This window comes from Heteronotia binoei, chromosome 2 (genome assembly GCF_032191835.1).
Source record: "Heteronotia binoei isolate CCM8104 ecotype False Entrance Well chromosome 2, APGP_CSIRO_Hbin_v1, whole genome shotgun sequence".
NCBI classification, from domain to species: Eukaryota; Metazoa; Chordata; class Lepidosauria; order Squamata; family Gekkonidae; genus Heteronotia; species Heteronotia binoei.
In genome coordinates this window covers 59,031,811-59,048,974 of record NC_083224.1, presented here as the reverse complement: position 1 = coordinate 59,048,974, position 17,164 = coordinate 59,031,811, and the positions used below count along the sequence as shown (strand labels likewise).

Here is a 17,164-nt window from a genome sequence, read left to right as displayed (position 1 = left end):
CCCTGCCATTGTGAATAGTTCAGCTGTACAATGTGCACAGATTTCACATCATAGTCAAAGAGACTGGACACTGTAGAATTTGCCTAAGAATAGCTGCAGTAATACCTCTAGTCACTTCTGTAATTAAAAGATGAACTCTTTTCAGTGGCCAAATCCCTAGTTTGTACAAAACATATATTCTCAAAGAATGACTGTACTTCCTCTAAGATCATTTAGCAGATCCTCTCATGTAAGGATTTTGTTTGGAGTTTTTTGAATGGATAATGTATGATACCCATGTTGGAAAATACTTCCTCCTTCCATTAAAACATTTGAGTGTTAGCTGGCCACACAGCACCCTCTCCTAGCAACAGTGTTACCTCTTGCCTTCTTTGTTAGGCTGCAGTGCTGCATAAAGGAATACATTGTCAAAGGATACTAACAACCCTCCAAAATTAGAAATATGGACTTATTCTCACTGGAAATGCACAGTGCCCCCATGTGCCAGTCTTGAGGTTCATTCTATGAACTAGTTGAATACTTCCCTGACTCAGAAAAGTATGCTGCAACTACTGTGATTCAATAGGACTAGGCTGTATTGCCCTCCTTCATTGTATAGATACAGGATGGAGGTAAGATATTCTGCTTGCCCTCCCCCTTCCTTCGTTTTCCACAAACCACTTTTATCTTTTCATTCCATTTAATTCCGTTGTTTGGATTACTAATTTCCTACAGAGAAATCTTTTAAGAAATTAGTGGAGCTGTTATTACTTGGCTGGGTATAGAACGACATCTTTATATAACGGAAATAAGAGCAACATCAGTGCCTCAGCAATGGGGACTCATCCGAAAGACATTCAGTAAGGAAGCTTTTGAAATGGAAACCATTTTAATTCTAATAAAATTGTTTCCTAGAAACACAATTAGTCTTACCATTTCTCTACATTCTTTATCATTGTTTACTACCCCACATTTCCGCTACGCCATTTTATTTCTAGAACTATCTAGAGTCCTATTTTGATCAGGATGATCACTTGGCTCATTAATTTTATGCTGCCATTTTGTTAAAGAGCTGCAACTTTGTCCTTCTGTCAGTTGGGCTACAAATTACAGCCAAACTTTAACTACATAAAAACAGCTTGTAGTGCAAGTCATAAGAAAAAAGAAAAACGGAGGAACTGGCATCTGAAGCCACCCTGGCCTTTCATGGTCTACAGATGAAGGTGAAACAATCCCATGACCCCATCAGACTGGTGAAGCCAAGGTGCTTCTGTTCCGTGGCAGCTGTTGTCTTGGACTGAATAGATGATGGCTGTAGGTACAGGCCTGCCTATCCTCATAGGTAGAACACCGATTCAGGACAGTCGTCTTAGCTTTTTTTGTTCTTGATATTCATTTAATTTCTGTTGAAAATACCCTGTGGATGAGAAAAAAACTTGTCACTACACCCTGCATTTATATTTCCTAGCAGAGAATGTTGCTAGTTATTTTAAAGTAGAAGTGCTCTTTCTGTGTGGCAAAGCAGTGAGTTAACAGTGCAAAGGCATGGGAGCCCTAGGGTCTTACAGGATGTTATGGTTTTTACACCATGTATTGCAGAAGATTCAGATGTTGCAAGCAATGGGTCAGATCTAGCCAACAAATTATCTCAGTCTTGCCCAAGTATCATAGGCTTTTGGGTGGCCAAAGAGGACTCCCCCTTCCTTTTTCTACCCACCCAAAAGCTGGCTAGATCCAACCTGATATGCATTTGGCCAGAATTACTTTCTTACTAGGAGATGCAACTTTTCTCCCCCTGGCATGACCTCAGCTAGCTTGGCAATTGTGACTGCTAGTGATGTGTGTACAATAGTTATACACTAATTTCCAGTAAAGTCACCACAATTCATGGCTCTGGTTTTATATGATCTTTCAAAAGGTTTGTTGTGTTCAGCATTGTTTCAGAGGCTAAGCATGCTCATGTTGATCCATTCAAGCAAAGGAGTTAATGAAAACCACATCCTTGCAACCTCCTCCCCCTCCACCACAGCAGTGTAGCCACTAGTATACTGGAAGGGTTATGAGCAGGGACTAGAACAGCAGGGCTCATATCTTTGCTCATCTGTGAACTCACTAGATGGCTTTTTAGACAAGCAACTACCTTTCAACTTCAAACCCTAAAATGTCAAATGGAAATGCTGCTCTTGTAAAAAACTGCCGCACTAAATACAGATGAAGTGCCTTCAGTGCTTCACATTTATACAGTGTTTTTCCTCTGGTGTCCCACAATTTCATAGAGTTTTTAAAAAGAGCCTTTTGTTCTTTGAAGGTGGTATGTGCCAGAGCATGCATCTCTCTTGATTTCAGTAAAAAACATTAAGCAAGTGCAGTTGTCCCTATGCAATAAGGCCACTCTCTGGCCAATGCCACCCATTGGCTGCTGCTGTGTGAATTTATTTCTAATAATCTGGAAAGACTTAGACCAATACAAAATTTCCCAGTCCCTGGGGGATTTCAGTGCAAAAGAGAATGGACAGAGACAGTAAAACCTCCCCCCTAAAGGCAGCTAGTGTAAATGAGAGAACAGCCTCTTCTGCATCAACAATAAGGGTCAACAGTTTTTCAGCTAGGAGAATGTCAATGGTGCTAGAGCAACAATACTCAACCCAGGCTGAAGAAAAATCAGCCAGTATCATAATGCCCCTATATAAATCAATGGTGTGGCCTCATTTGGAGTACTGTGTACAATTCTGGTCACCGCACTTCAAAAAGATATAGCATTGGAAAAAGTGCAGAAAAGGACAACTAGAATGCTTAAAGAGATGGAACACTTTCCCTATGAAGAAAAGTTAAAACACTTGGGGCTCTTTAGCTTGGAGAAGGTTGACTGCGGGGTGACATGATAGAGGTTTACAAGATTATGCATGGGGTAGAGAAAGAAGCACTTTTCTCCCTTTCTCACAATACAAGAACTTGTGGGCATTCAATGAAGAAGAAGAAGAAGATGAAGAAGATATTGGATTTCTATCCCGCCCTCCACTCCAAAGAGTCTCAGAGCGGCTCACAATCTTCTTTACCTTCCTCCCCCACAACAGACACCCTGTGAGGTGGGTGGGGCTGGAGAGGGCTCTTACAGCAGCTGCCCTTTCAAGGACAACCTCTGCCAGAGCTATGGCTGACCCAAGGCCATTCCAGCAGGTGCAAGTGGAGGAGTGGGGAATCAAACCCAGTTCTCCCAGATAAGAGTCCGCACACTTAACCACTACACCAAACTGGCTCTCCAAATTGCTGAGCAGTCAAGTTAGAATGGATAAAAGGAAGTACTTCACCCAAATGTTGATTAACGTGGAATTCACTGCCACAGAAGGTGGCGGCTACAAGCATAGACAGCTTCAAGAGGGGAATGGATAAGCATATGGAGCAGAGGTCCATCAGTGGCTATTAGCCACAGCTTATTATTGGAACTCTCTGTCTGGGGCAGTGATGTGGACAAAGGAGACCCAATAGATGTTGTTTACCTTGACTTCCAGAAAGCTTTTGATAAAGTTCCTCATCAAAGGCTCCTTAGAAAGCTTGAGAGTCATGGAGTAAAAGGACAGGTCCTCTTGTGGATCAAAAACTGGCTGAGTAATAGGAAGCAGAGAGTGAGTATAAATGGGCAGTCTTCGCAGTGGAGGACGGTAAGCAGTGGGGTGCCGCAGGGCTCGGTACTGGGTCCCATGCTCTTTAACTTGTTCATAAATGATTTAGAGTTGGGAGTGAGCAGTGAAGTGGCCAAGTTTGCGGATGACACTAAATTGTTCAGGGTGGTGAGAACCAGAGAGGATTGTGAGGAACTCCAAAGGGATCTGTTGAGGCTGGGTGAGTGGGCGTCAACGTGGCAGATGCAGTTCAATGTGGCCAAGTGCAAAGTAATGCACATTGGGGCCAAGAATCCCAGCTACAAATACAAGTTGATGGGGTGTGAACTGGCAGAGACTGACCAAGAGAGAGATCTTGGGGTCGTGGTAGATAACTCACTGAAAATGTCAAGACAGTGTGCGTTTGCAATAAAAAAGGCCAACGCCATGCTGGGAATTATTAGGAAGGGAATTGAAAACAAATCAGCCAGTATCATAATGCCCCTGTATAAATCGATGGTGCGGTCTCATTTGGAGTACTGTGTACAATTCTGGTCGCCGCACCTCAAAAAGGATATTATAGCATTGGAGAAAGTCCAGAGAAGGGCAACTAGAATGATTAAAGGGCTGGAGCACTTTCCCTATGAAGAAAGGTTGAAACGCTTGGGACTCTTTAGCTTGGAGAAACATCGACTGCGGGGTGACATGATAGAGGTTTACAAGATAATGCATGGGATGGAGAAAGTAGAGAAAGAGGTACTTTTTTCTCACAATACAAGAACTCACAATACAAGAACTCGTGGGCATTTGATGAAATTGCTGAGCAGACAGGTTAAAACGGATAAAAGGAAGTACTTCTTCACCCATAGGGTGATTAACATGTGGAATTCACTGCCACAGGAGGTGGTGGCGGCCACAAGTACAGCCACGTTCAAGAGGGGTTTAGATAAAAATATGGAGCACAGGTCCATCAGTGGCTATTAGCCACAGTGTGTGTGTATATATAAAATATTTTGCCACTGTGTGACACAGAGTGTTGGACTGGATGGGCCGTTGGCCTGATCCAACATGGCTTCTCTTATGTTCTTATGCTCTTTATTCTTGTGCTTGTGGGGGGGGCACAGTAGAAGGGCTTCTAGCCCCACTGGTGGACCTCTTGATTGCACTTGGGATTTTTTTGGCCACTGTGTGACACAGAGTGTTGGACTGGATGCGCCATTGGCCTGATCTAACATGGCTTCCCTTATGTTCTTATGTTATGTTCTTAAAAATCTTATCTTTTTCTCTGCAGGTGAGACAGAGCTAAAATTACCAACTTAAATCGTGCTGGTTTAGATCATAAGGCAATGAGAAATTCTAACTAGGTAGAAGCAGAGAATCAAACATGCCAATGTATGTCTGGTATACCCAGCATTGGTTATATGCAGGAAGTAAGGCTTAAACCAGTCCCCATGCACAAGAAGTAGACCTGTTTACCCTACTCTCACATGAACTCTCACATGAACCTACTCTCTCTCACATGAACCTACCTGACCACTCTGATCTTCTTCAGAGGCCCTGCTTTGGTTGCCTTTGTAATCTGAGGCAAGCCAAAAAGGGCTTTCTCAGTTGCAGCAACAAAACTGTGGCAGTCCCTCCCCAGGGAGAATCATCAGTTGCCCTCTATTGTCTACGGTAGGGGATGGGGACATTTTTTGTTTTGTTTGGCCCTTCTCCCTGGTTGTGGTGTTTTGTGTGTGTGTGTTTTAACTGAATTACTTATATGCACTTTATTTTTAAATACCTTTTTAATGCTGAAATAATTTGATATTCACCCCTGCAAGGACCCCTATTTTGGGGGGAAGCCAGCAAAGAAATGTTTTACATTAAATTAATCAGCATTTTTCAAGCTAGCCTCAGGGAGGACACAGTGTGAATAGGATCTCAACTCCCTTGTTTATGGTGGGAGACCTCTAGCCAATTGTGGCCATTGCCTGCTGATGCTTAACTTCAGTGGGCAGAAACTGGCTAGCTAAACAGGGAACATCATCATCTCTGTGTGATGATACAAGAGCTTAGCACTGCAAACTCTAATTGGTTGAGTGGCAGAAAGAAGATAATAGTTCTAATATGGGCATCGTATTTATCCCAGGTATAAAACTGATCTGATTTTCGCATGTTTTCCAGTGTAAAAGGTTTCACCATACAGACAGACATATTTTTGCATCTGTAGACAATAATAATGAATGGTGGTTTCCAATTTAATAGCAAAAGAATGTTCTGATGATCATTAGGGTTTGTAGAATCTTTCGGGATCAAGTGCCGTGTTCTACTGGAGAAAGTTTTCCTTCCAGACGTTTCGTTCTCAGCTGCGGAGAACATCCTCAGTGGCATTGCAGCCGGAGCAGGCGCTCAGACCTTCTTGGCTGCTGTGCATTGAGTGGGGCCAGGGCTGCTGGAGAGCTGCTATTTGTAGGCTGGAGGGGGTGTGATGAAAGGGCAATTGTTTTGTGGATGTGCCCATTGTTTAGTGGGGCTTCCTGGAAGGGTAGTGATAAGGAAACTGGCTGTTGAATGTGACCATTGTTCTGTGTTAATTGCTGGGAAGGTTGGAAGGGGTTTGAAGATAAGGAAGATGGTTGTTGACTGTGCTGATTGTTCTGTGGAATTTGCTGGTTGTTCTGAGACTTTCTGCAATTTATAGTCTGTAGGGTGTTTTGCAGAGCTGGGTACCAAGATTGGTGGATGAAAATGCCTTCTTCCTTTCTGTTAAAATTGTGCTGGTGTTTGTAAATCTCAATAGCTTCTCTGTTCTGATGATCTTTTCTGTTTCTATGGTCAGTGCTAAATATTTCCCAAGCCCCCTCTCCACCCCTGTTCAGCCAGCTTCTGGTTAGAAATTTTGAACCAATTAGGAAATTATGTCTGTTTCTAGCACAAAATCCCTTCCATTCAAGGAGTAAGTTTGATTAGAACAAGAGTGGCTAAACTTGTTTAACATAAAAGAAGAAGAAGAAGATGATGATATTGGATTTATATCCCGCCCTCCACTCCAAAGAGTCTCAGAGCGGCTCACAATCTCCTTTACCTTCCTCCCCCACAACAGACACCCTGTGAGGTGGGTGGGGCTGAGAGGGCTCTCACAGCAGCGGCCCTTTCAAGGACAACCTCTGCCAGAGCTATGGCTGACCCAAGACCATGCTAACAGGTGCAAGTGGAGGAGTGGGGAATCAAACCCAGTTCTCCCAGATAAGAGTCCGCACACTTAACCACTACACCAAACTGGCTCTCTCAAAAGCCACATAGAATAAGCACCAGATGTTTGAGAGCTGCAAGACATGAACGTCAGATGTTTGAGGGAAGGAAGGAAAATAGATTGGGGAACGAGAGTTAGAAAGAAAGCACTTTAACTTTAAATGCATTTTCCAAGCTGCCAACTGACTTGCTTGGAGAAGTGATTTAAAGAGACAAATGCCTTCTCCAAGCCGATCAATGGGGTGCTGAGGGCTCTGAGAGCTGCACAATATGTATGAAAGAGCCACACCTTGGACACCCCTGGATTAGAAGAAGAGTTGACTTCTCTACCTTAAGGAGTCTCAAAGAGCTTACAATTGTCTTTCCTATCTCTCCCCACAACAGGTACCTTGTGAGGTAGGTGGGGCTGAGAGAATTCTGATAGAACTGTGACTGGCCCAAGGTCACCCAGCAGGCTTCATGTGGAGGAGGAGGAGGAATCAAACCCAGATCTCCAGATTATAATCTGCTGCTCTTAACCATTATACCATGCTGGCTGTCTTCAGAGAGACCTTGAAGAGCCACTGACATCCCAGGGAAGTGTCAAAATGGTCCCCAGGTTCCTCCAATGCCTACCACTACTAACCTCTTTCTAGGGTTGCCAACCCCAGGTGGGTTCTGGAGATTTTCCAGAATTACACCTGTAGATTGGCAACCCTCCAGATAACAGAAATCAATTCTTCAAGAGAAAATGGCTGTTTGGAGGATATGGTCTATGGTATTATGCCCTCTCCTCCTCAAACCCCACTCTCCTAAGTCCCCCCCCCCCACATACACACACTCTAATCTACAGGAATTTCCCAACTTGCAGCTGGTAACCCTACTTTCCTCATGGCACAGGGAGGCTGTGGAAGTGATTCAGAAGAAGCACCAGGAAGCAATGAAAAGCACACTGTTTCTGACCTCCCTATTAATTGCTCTGAGCAAAATTGGAGTGTGCCCCATAGTGATCTGAGAGTGCACAGAAGACTGTGGAGCACATTAATTTCAGGCAGGGCAGTGACAGCAGTAAGCAGGTGAAAACTACATGGGACAGAGCAACCCAAGGCTTTCAGCCAGAGGTCCTATGTTAAATGTCTTGGAGTCCTTTACTCCAATGGGGCTAATTCCAATTTTGTACATTCCCTTTCTTTCTCAGTAGCCTTGTGGCTCACATGATCTTTTCCCCCAAAGTGAGAGCTGCAAAAAAGAGCTCCACCACCTACCACCCTTTCTAAGGGCCCCATGGCCAGAACTGCCATCTAAAATTCTAGGGGGTGGGGGGAGCCATACAGAGGGTTCATAAATGATGCACTGCACAACTTCTGTTCATCAGCACGTATCCCCAATAGCAAAGTATATTTGGAAGAGGAAGAAAAAGGACCAAGAACAATGATTGTTCAAAAGATCTGGCCCTGGCTTCTGAACCTTAGCAGGTATCTTTCATATATTGTCAAGCTTGCCTCTATTTCCTAGGGACTGGAAATCTGCTTGTGTTAATCCCTGCAGCATACTTAATGCATTAATAGGCTGCTCTTCACCACTGACCCTCTCATCCTGGGTCTGTTCTCCACAAATGACATCTCATTCATATGCAGGTAAATGCCTCTTTCCCCCATCAAAATACAGAGCATTTCTAGGGGTGCTGCAGACATCCTGATTTTTCTACACAAAAAGCACTTCCATGTTGGAAGATGCAAGTCAGCAGCATATGGATAATCACATTTGATGATAATCACACAAACTTTCCTCTCTGCATAGTTCCAGGTGAGCAGTCGTGTTGAACTGAAGCAAGAGAACAAAGTAGGAGTCCAGTAGCACCTTTAAGACCAACAAAGTTTTTTTCAAAATGTAAGCTTTTGTGTGCATGCACACTTTGTCAGACAATGAAATAGGGTACAGTGAGCAGAGTTACATATAGCTGGTGGGTAGTGGTTAAGCATGCAAAACAGTACTATTTTGCCATAGATTCTAACTAATTCTGCTCAGTGGACTCCAGCTTTGTTCTACTCCTCTCTGCATGTGCACATACTTGGAAGCTGCAGCAGGCCAGAGTCACCAATACATGTCTGCTGAAGTACAGTAAAAAAACCCACATCTGCCATTAGCACATGGGACATGCAACAATATCAGGTTGGGTCTAGCCAGCTTTTCCTGCTCAGTCTTGCCCAGTCCTCCACCTTGCTACAGTTCCCCTTTAGGATGGCCCTCCTCCCTCATTTCCATAAACACCCTTGTTTTCCAAATAAATAAAATTATAACACTGGACACACTTCCTGTACAAAGATCCCAGTAGGCAGCCGTGTTGGTCTGAAGCAATAGAACAAAGCAGTAGACAAGTGCACCTTTAAGACCAACTAAGTTTTATTCAGAATGTAAGCTTTTATATGCTCTTAAGCAGACTTCATCAGACAAAATGGGAATGGCAAGCAGCAATTCTTAATATAGGCGGGCAGTGAGTTGGTCTGTAGAACCATGGGAATGTTTTTAGCAGATTAAAAGAATCACAAATAGGGATCAAACAACTCCTCACCCATGACAATACAACATCACATCTGAGCAGGAACACCAGTACCAGAACTTGCAATAAACCCAAGTGCCAACTTTGGCCTAACAGCATTAACTATACCATCTCAGCTCATTCACTTGTTCATCTTCCAACATAATATATGCCATTAAATGCCAACAATGCCCTTCAGTTCTCTACATAGGGCAAACAGGACAAACTCTACACCAAAGGATAAATGGACACAAATCTGACATCAGGAATTACAAAACTGAGAAACCTGTTGGAGAACACTTTAACCTGCCTAAGCATTCAATGGGTGACCTCAAAGTAGCTGTTTTACTGCATAGGAACTTCAAGAACAGAATGGAGAAATTGCTGAATTACAAATTATCATGAAACTTGGAACAAACACCTCCCCAGGACTGAACAGGGATATTGGTTTTTTATCTCATTACATATGCTAAACCAACTCTTACTGAGTATAACTGTGCATCCAGTGTTCCAATGTATTTCTCTTTTAGAACAGTGTATCAGAATAATGTTTTTTTTTGTGTTGACATGCTCCACTGAGGGATGTGGGCTGTTTGTCTCATTACATATACTAACTCACCTTCCACTATACTTTAATGCATCCTGTTTTTCTAATGGCTAACTTATTATTTCTCTTTATTATTTTCTAATGGCTAACTTATTATTTCTCTTTTATATCAGAATATTTGGGGGTTTTTTGTTTTTTTGTATTGACATACTCAAATGAGGGATATTGGCTGCTTGTCTTGTTGCATATACTAACCCATCCTCCACTGCATTTTAATGTCTTCCTTTTTTCTAATGGCAAACTATAATGGATAGTATAACCTCTTGAGAAATCATGCCCTCTATTTAAACTAACAAAGCAAGAATGTTACCTAGATTTATGGCACTTTGCACCTACAACAGCAGTCTGCTTTTTATCACCTTCCAGTGTTGTTTCAGCCCTGCTTTGTTCTAATTGATCTCTATTTGTGATTGATCTCTATTTGTGATTCTTTTAATGTGTTAAAAACATTCCCATGATTCTACATACCAACTCACTCCCCAATTATATTAAGAATTGCTGCTTGCCATTCCCATTTTGTCTGATGAAGTCTGCTTAAGAGCATACAAAAGCTTATATTCTGAATAAAACTTAGTTGGTCTTAAAGGTGCACTTGTCTACTGCTTTGTTCAATCCCTGTAGAAATTCTGTTATGTGAGCCATTGATAGGCCTGGATCTGCACAAGGAAGACACTGGCACATTGTCATCACAGCAGGGCCAGAGTTTACCTTCTACACACTTTCTGCTCCTTTCTGCTTCCTGAATAAATAATGAGAACATCTGAGTCTTCACAAATCTTTTCAGAAACCTGCGGCAGGTCTTGGAGGTGGGGGCTTTGCAGAATGGCCGCTCCTGGAAGCAGCCCTGACCACTTCTGTTCCATTTGATGTGCGATGGGTAGTGGCCAATGGTTTTGACAAAGAACTCTACAAAAGTGTCTGAAACACGTACATTGAATTCCTCAGAGGCTGGAAAGAAGAAAAGCAAGTTTAACATTCAATTGCAGGAGAAATTTAGTCCCTTCCAAACTCCTGTATTTTAACCATGATAACTTTTCTCCAGCTCACTGATGGAGAATTCTCCAACTCACATTTGCTTGGGGACAATGCACATGACATTTGTTTTAAAATCACTCTGTCTGATAGCACCCAATGAACTGTTTGTGTGCAAAGGATTTTGGTAGATTGAGTAGTTTTTCTGAACACCACTGAAGCCATTTTCTTGGTTACTGCATGCAGAAAGTCAGCCATTTCATTCAGTAAATGGGTCATTACATCGGGAAAGCAGCTCACATGGCATGATTTCATTCATCTGCTAAGTGGTGACCATTTTATAAATTTATAAGTGTTTGTGAGCAAACATAACTAACTTGTCTTGATTGGACTCCCCCCCCTCTCCTGAGTTCTCAGACACTAATCTTCCATGGGGATTGTGAAGAATTAATGTGAAAAAAACTTCCATCAGTCTGACAGCACCTTTAATCAAAGAGCTTTAAAAACTCTGCCTATGCATTCATTAATGAAGAAATGTTTACAGGTTATATTCATATAGAGACAATGTGGGTATTAACTATTCACCAAACTGTGGTGTCTGAGATACAATATCCAATTTCCTGAGATTAAATGTTAAGAGGCTATATAACACAGGCAAGCATATGGCTCCAGAAAAAAGCTGCCTACTTTCCTAACTTGCATAGATCTACAGTAGATGTAAAAAAACAAAACATCTGGAGGCTTCCTATTTTACCAACCCTCAAATGTCACAAATATGAGATCCTCTGGGTGGCTGGTCCATCACTGCTGACTTCCGTAAGGGAACATAACAAACAGAGGATGAAACAGATTCCAACTAGATTGGATCAGAAAACAGAAGGTCTGTGATGCAATCTGAAAAGGGCTGAAGAGGTTATGGACTCCAAAAATCCAATGTCTACAGCCACCCATTCCTCTACATTTGGGAGATTATCTGCATCATTATATGTAAACACTATACAGAACTTTCTGCTGGCTAAGATATTCTTGTAGTCTTATTGTGTGCTTCCCAGAAGTAGTTGGTTGGCCACTATGTGAACAGAATGCTGGACCAGATAGGCCTTTGGTCTGACCCAGCACAGCTCTTCTTTTGTTTTTAAGATCTAAATGGAAAATACCCGGCGAGAGGCACATACGTATGCCTTTTACACAACCTTTTACTTCCCCAGTGTTTAGCCCACAGATGAACCGTGAGGAATTCCGTAAGATAAGCTCACTAGGGTCAAGATCACCTAGCCCAGAGCTGGATGACATGTTTTGAAAACAAGCGGTAGGCAAATTGACTACAGGCAATTGAAGACCATGCCAGCATTTTGTATTCCTGATTTACCACTTACATATATGCTATAGCAGGTGCAGAGTAACGTGTCCTTGACATCAGGAATGACATGACAGAAGGGAAGCCCTGTATCAACAATATTGTCATAGTCCAATGGGCTACGCCTGACACACAGACCCACCATCTCCTCCATCTGTGACACCCAGAGAACAAGAATCTCTTTTCTTAGCTCTTCTGCCCAAGGAACACCAGTCTGAACTCTTGTATAACTTGTAAAACAAGCCTTATTTTCCATGTACAGAGAGAGGGGGCAATCAGAAGGTTGTCCTTACTCTTTATGTTGCTGTTCACTGTTGGCAGAGAGGCCAGCATCTCACTTTGTAGCTTGCCAGGCAAGATCTCTTCTTCATCACCAACCTACAGAATTATTAATAGGGACATTATGTGGGGAAAACCCCAGTCTTTGGAACAAGAAGGTGTGCTGGACAAGGGAATGTATATAAGAGGGGGATCATGCTTAAAAGCCCATTTTCTGACTACCCCTTCTGATCTAATGGGAAGAAGATGGGCTCACAACCAGCTCTCCAAGCACACATTCTGTAGTGCTTTCAGACAGATCTGCCATCTGGATTACTGATCCCTCTGGAGCTCATTAGTCATCATGCAAACCCATTAACCATCCCCTGATACAACAAGGAGAACTAAGGCAGTTATTCTAAGGAGGAAGCAAAGCTGTTCTCACATGGGGCGTTTTCGCACTGACCTTCAAGTGGTGCGACCACCCTCCTCACGCCGGCGGATCTGCAGGGATTTCGCACCAGAAGCGCCGGCGCACCCAAAAGAGCCAGCGACTTCCGTCGCGAAACCAGCTCAAACGGAAACCCCTGCAGATCCGCCGGCGTGAGGAGGGTGGTCGCACCACTTGAAGGTCAGTGCGAAAACGCCCATGGAGAAATCAAGACACAGGCAATGCATATGACAACCTGACTTATGAATTTGCACTCATAGCCTGCTGTTGTATCCTGGCAAAGGATGGCCCAATTAAACACAACTTTCAAAAGGTGGAATAGTGAAAGCTAGGGCTGCGAGCTTTAGTTTATTAACCAGATCAGCTAAACTGTGGTTGCACATTGAAATCCCTGCCAATAATTCATTTGAGCAGCTGACTACCAGGGGAAGATTCTGTGATTATGGAACAGCCACTGTGCAAGACACCTAAGCTATGCTGACTCCTACCCTCACTATACAAAATTTTGAAAGTGGCTTTTCCTTCTGGACTGCAAAGAAAACTGAATTGGGCTGAAGGAAAGAAGTGGCAGCAAAGTGTTCTTTTTGGTCAGGAGTCTCAAAAAGGCACCTTCACCAATGTTTTGCAATGTCGGCATTCTTAAAAAAGTGTAACCAATAGATTATTGTTTGCTTGGAATCTATAGTATAGGATAGTTGATTAAAACCAGATTAGGAAAGAGGGTTTTTTTCCTCCCCATCTTCCAACAACAGGAAACCATAATGCATTCTATGACTGCTATATAGATTTCTGTTGTTCAACATGCTGTATTTATGGCTCATCCCTGTACTACTGATGAGAATGCAGCAGGACATGCTTTTGCTGAGTTCTGTGTGCTTGCCTCTATTTTATCCTCACAAAAACTCTGCAGTGCAGTTAAGGCTGTGAGTGTGTGACTGGCCCAAGGTCAACCAGTGGACTTCCATGATTCAATCCTATGTCTCTAAAATTCTAATTCTAACCACTACATACACTGGTTCTCTTACACAGTTAGGAACCAGGGAGGGAGTTCTATGACTAGGTGGTTGCAAGTGAGAACGGACAGCCATTTTTTAAAGGAAGACATCTTTGTGAGACTGAGGGCGGCCGAGTTAAAGGATACAATTGAACACAAGGGCAGAAAAACAGGCCAGGCAGGAGAGAGTTTTAGCAGTAGAGACAAGGGAGTTTATCCTGGATGCAGAAGGGGCTGGGAAGCTGGTGAAGAAATGAAGGAAGTGTGAATGATTCCGGCAGCAGTGTTTTTGATAAGAGAAGGGAGGGCTGAGTTGTGACGGGAAGGTAGAAATGATTGCAAGGCAGGCATGAACTAGAATTTCAGCTAGGGCAATGGAAAGAATGGGCCACAGATCTTTGCAATGCTGAACAGGGTAAAATAGCATGAATGCCCAAAAACTGGATGTGGGGAACAAAGGGAAACCCAAAGACTGTGTACCTTGGCAACAAGGTGGGTGGTTATGTTGTCTATGAAGAGCAGCTCACAAACTGAGAGGAAAGATCAATTTGGGGCATGTGGAATTTAAGATGGTGAAGAAACATCCTGATAAATATAACACACAGGTCTGCAGAGATGTCTGGACAGAGGAGGAGAAGCCTGAGATACGGGGGTACAGTTAGTGATGTTACGATATAGATTCAGGGGCATCAAAACTTTTCGGTTTGAGGGGCACACTGAGACAACCATTTAGTAGGTCAGGTCAAGGGGGATGGAGTCTATCCCACTGCTGTGCTACACATGCCTCAGCCTCTCTAGAACCTATAAAAGGTGACAGAACCTTCCATTTATGGATGGATGCCTGAGGTATAGGTGGCACTGGCTCCACTGCACTTCAGGCACAGCTGTGTCTAATTCTAGCTATGCTGTTGGAGGCACAGAAAGAAGGAATAAGAACAGCAATACTGCAGTGGATAAAGCTGAGTTTATCACTAAAGCAAGAGATAAAGCACTAGTAAAAAAAACAGAGTTCAGAGCAACAGGGAAGTGAAGGGGCAGGCTTTAGAACAGTATCGTTGCCTGGAAATTGTCCATCAAAGTCCTGCAGCTGGGAATGAGATGAAATTATACTTACCAATTTCAAGAACTTGCCTTCACACAGATCAACAAGGAGCACCTAAAAGGGCAAAAACATCCATTTTTATCCATCCAGCACTGCTCTAGCAAATTACTCAGAGAAAGCAGCAGCATGTTCAAAAGTGGGGGTGGAAGGGGAGGAATCAAAGAAGGAAGCGAACTCGAACTTCTCATATTAGAGGGCATTGATTCCATCCAACTGTGGGTAAAATGTCCACATGGAATTTAGCACCAAAACTGTTGTTTTAAAATTGCATTAATAATTTTAAATTTTAAATTGTTTAATTTTAACTGATATTATTGTAATTGTTTTTACTGTTTTACTGCTGATATTACAATGTTGTTAGCTGCCCTGAGCCTGCTCCGGCGGGGAGGGTGGGATATAAATACGAAAAATAAATAAATAATAAATATGGTAATATACATTTGAAGCAGATTTAAGGGTTTTTTTTAATTAAATGAATTAGATATTACCTTCTAAGATAGTTTACAATGTAAGGCGCCTTAAAGGGTCAAACAAGCTGAAAGTTAGAATATAAACTGATTGGCTAACTAAATAAATATTAGCTGCAATTAATAATTAAGAGTATCTATTGGTACCACTGAAGTTGTGTTTGGCTGGTGCAACATATAGCGGTTTTATCAGAGACCAGTGTTTATGCCAAACCTTCAGGAACGCATGAAGCTGGCTATGAAGTTGATAGTGATCATGGTCATTCCTTTGCCAATGGAAAAACCATCTATGAAATTAATCCCCAATGGGTACCACTGTAGCTGATGCATTTCATTATGCCCACTTCAATTTTCTCCAAAACATCTCTTCTCCGTATTACACAGCCAATCCTGGCTTTCCTCCATCTCACTTGAAAGAGGAGACACCTCAGAAGATCCCAAGAGGAATCATCTTCATTTCTGCATGATGCACCCAACAACTGCCTCCATCACGAGACAACACTTGGCTCACAGCTTACAGCACAGACAACCTGTGACTGGGCCCCATGGCAGCCATTTTGTGGTGAGCTGTGTTCCACATGGAAGCCATTTTGCCTTGGCACCCAAGATCTGTACTCCAACTGCAGAAGTATTCACAGGCTCAACAAGGTTGAGAAAAACTGGGATAGCGTGGAATCACAAATGCCAATCCTAGAGGCTGTCTCCAAAAACACCATAACATTTTGCTTTCTTGGCCATTCAAAAGACACACAAGATGAAGACACCACCTCTTCCATTGGTTGATCCAGAACCTCATCCAGGTAGCGCTTTTGGATGCCGACCATGAAAGGCGTGGGGCAGCAGACAGTGCTCAAGAGCTGCTCTGGAACTACTGGGATGTATGTGTGGGCCCATGTAAAGGGATAAAGAAGCGCAGCTGCTGCATGGATACACTTGGAGAGGGAGCTGAAAGGAAAATACAGTACTGAATAGAACAGAACAGAATGTAGGAAGATGCTAACAGGTAAAGTGCATATCTGACAAATCAGTAGTATGTGGTGCATTCACAGAACGCCCACTGGATCTTTACTATCTTGGTATTTAAATATATTGCCTGTTCACTCTTAGGGACTGGAAAAGGTTACAATATCATTATTGATTTCAGATTAAAAAAACCCTTCCCCTTGAGATCCAGCCTGGTGTAGTGATTAGAATATCATACAAGGATCTGGGAGACCCAATTTCAGATCTCTACTCTGCTATGAAAGCTTACTGAGTGACTTTTGGCCAGCTACTCTCTCAGCCTAACCTACCTGTTATGAGCTAAGAATGGATGTGAAGAGAACATTGCTGTAAGCTGCTTTGTGTTGCCACCTCAGACATTTTTATTAGCCTGGTTTCTAAAGTTGGACTCAGATTTAAAAAGATAATCACAAACAGTTTCAGACTCAAGTCTGCCTTGCAAAAGAATAGGATTGTGGTTTACAACCTGGAGAACCTTCCCATGTCTAATTTCCCAACAGCCACAAAGGAGCTTCAGTCACAGCTTCTTCTGTTCATCTTGCTTGGGCCCTGTCGCCCCCTCCCCTTCATTTGTTGATTGATCTAGCAAACAAGCATGGCGAGTCCATAACAGGAAAAAACAGA

General features: G+C 42.8%; 1 protein-coding gene across 1 annotated transcript in view; it reads right to left on the bottom strand.

Moving 5' to 3' along the window:
• Window positions 1-849: 849 nt before the first annotated feature.
• Window positions 850-17,164, bottom strand: part of DENND2D (DENN domain containing 2D) — a 60,292-nt gene continuing 43,977 nt past the window's right edge. Inside the window, exons 8-12 of the mRNA XM_060231104.1 lie at window positions 16,306-16,483; window positions 15,084-15,125; window positions 12,560-12,644; window positions 10,646-10,885; window positions 850-1,396 (exon numbers count right to left, since the gene is read on the bottom strand). Of these exons, the coding sequence (XP_060087087.1) occupies window positions 1,335-1,396; window positions 10,646-10,885; window positions 12,560-12,644; window positions 15,084-15,125; window positions 16,306-16,483 (607 nt within the window). The 3' untranslated portion in view covers window positions 850-1,334. The remainder of the gene's footprint in view (window positions 1,397-10,645; window positions 10,886-12,559; window positions 12,645-15,083; window positions 15,126-16,305; window positions 16,484-17,164) is intronic.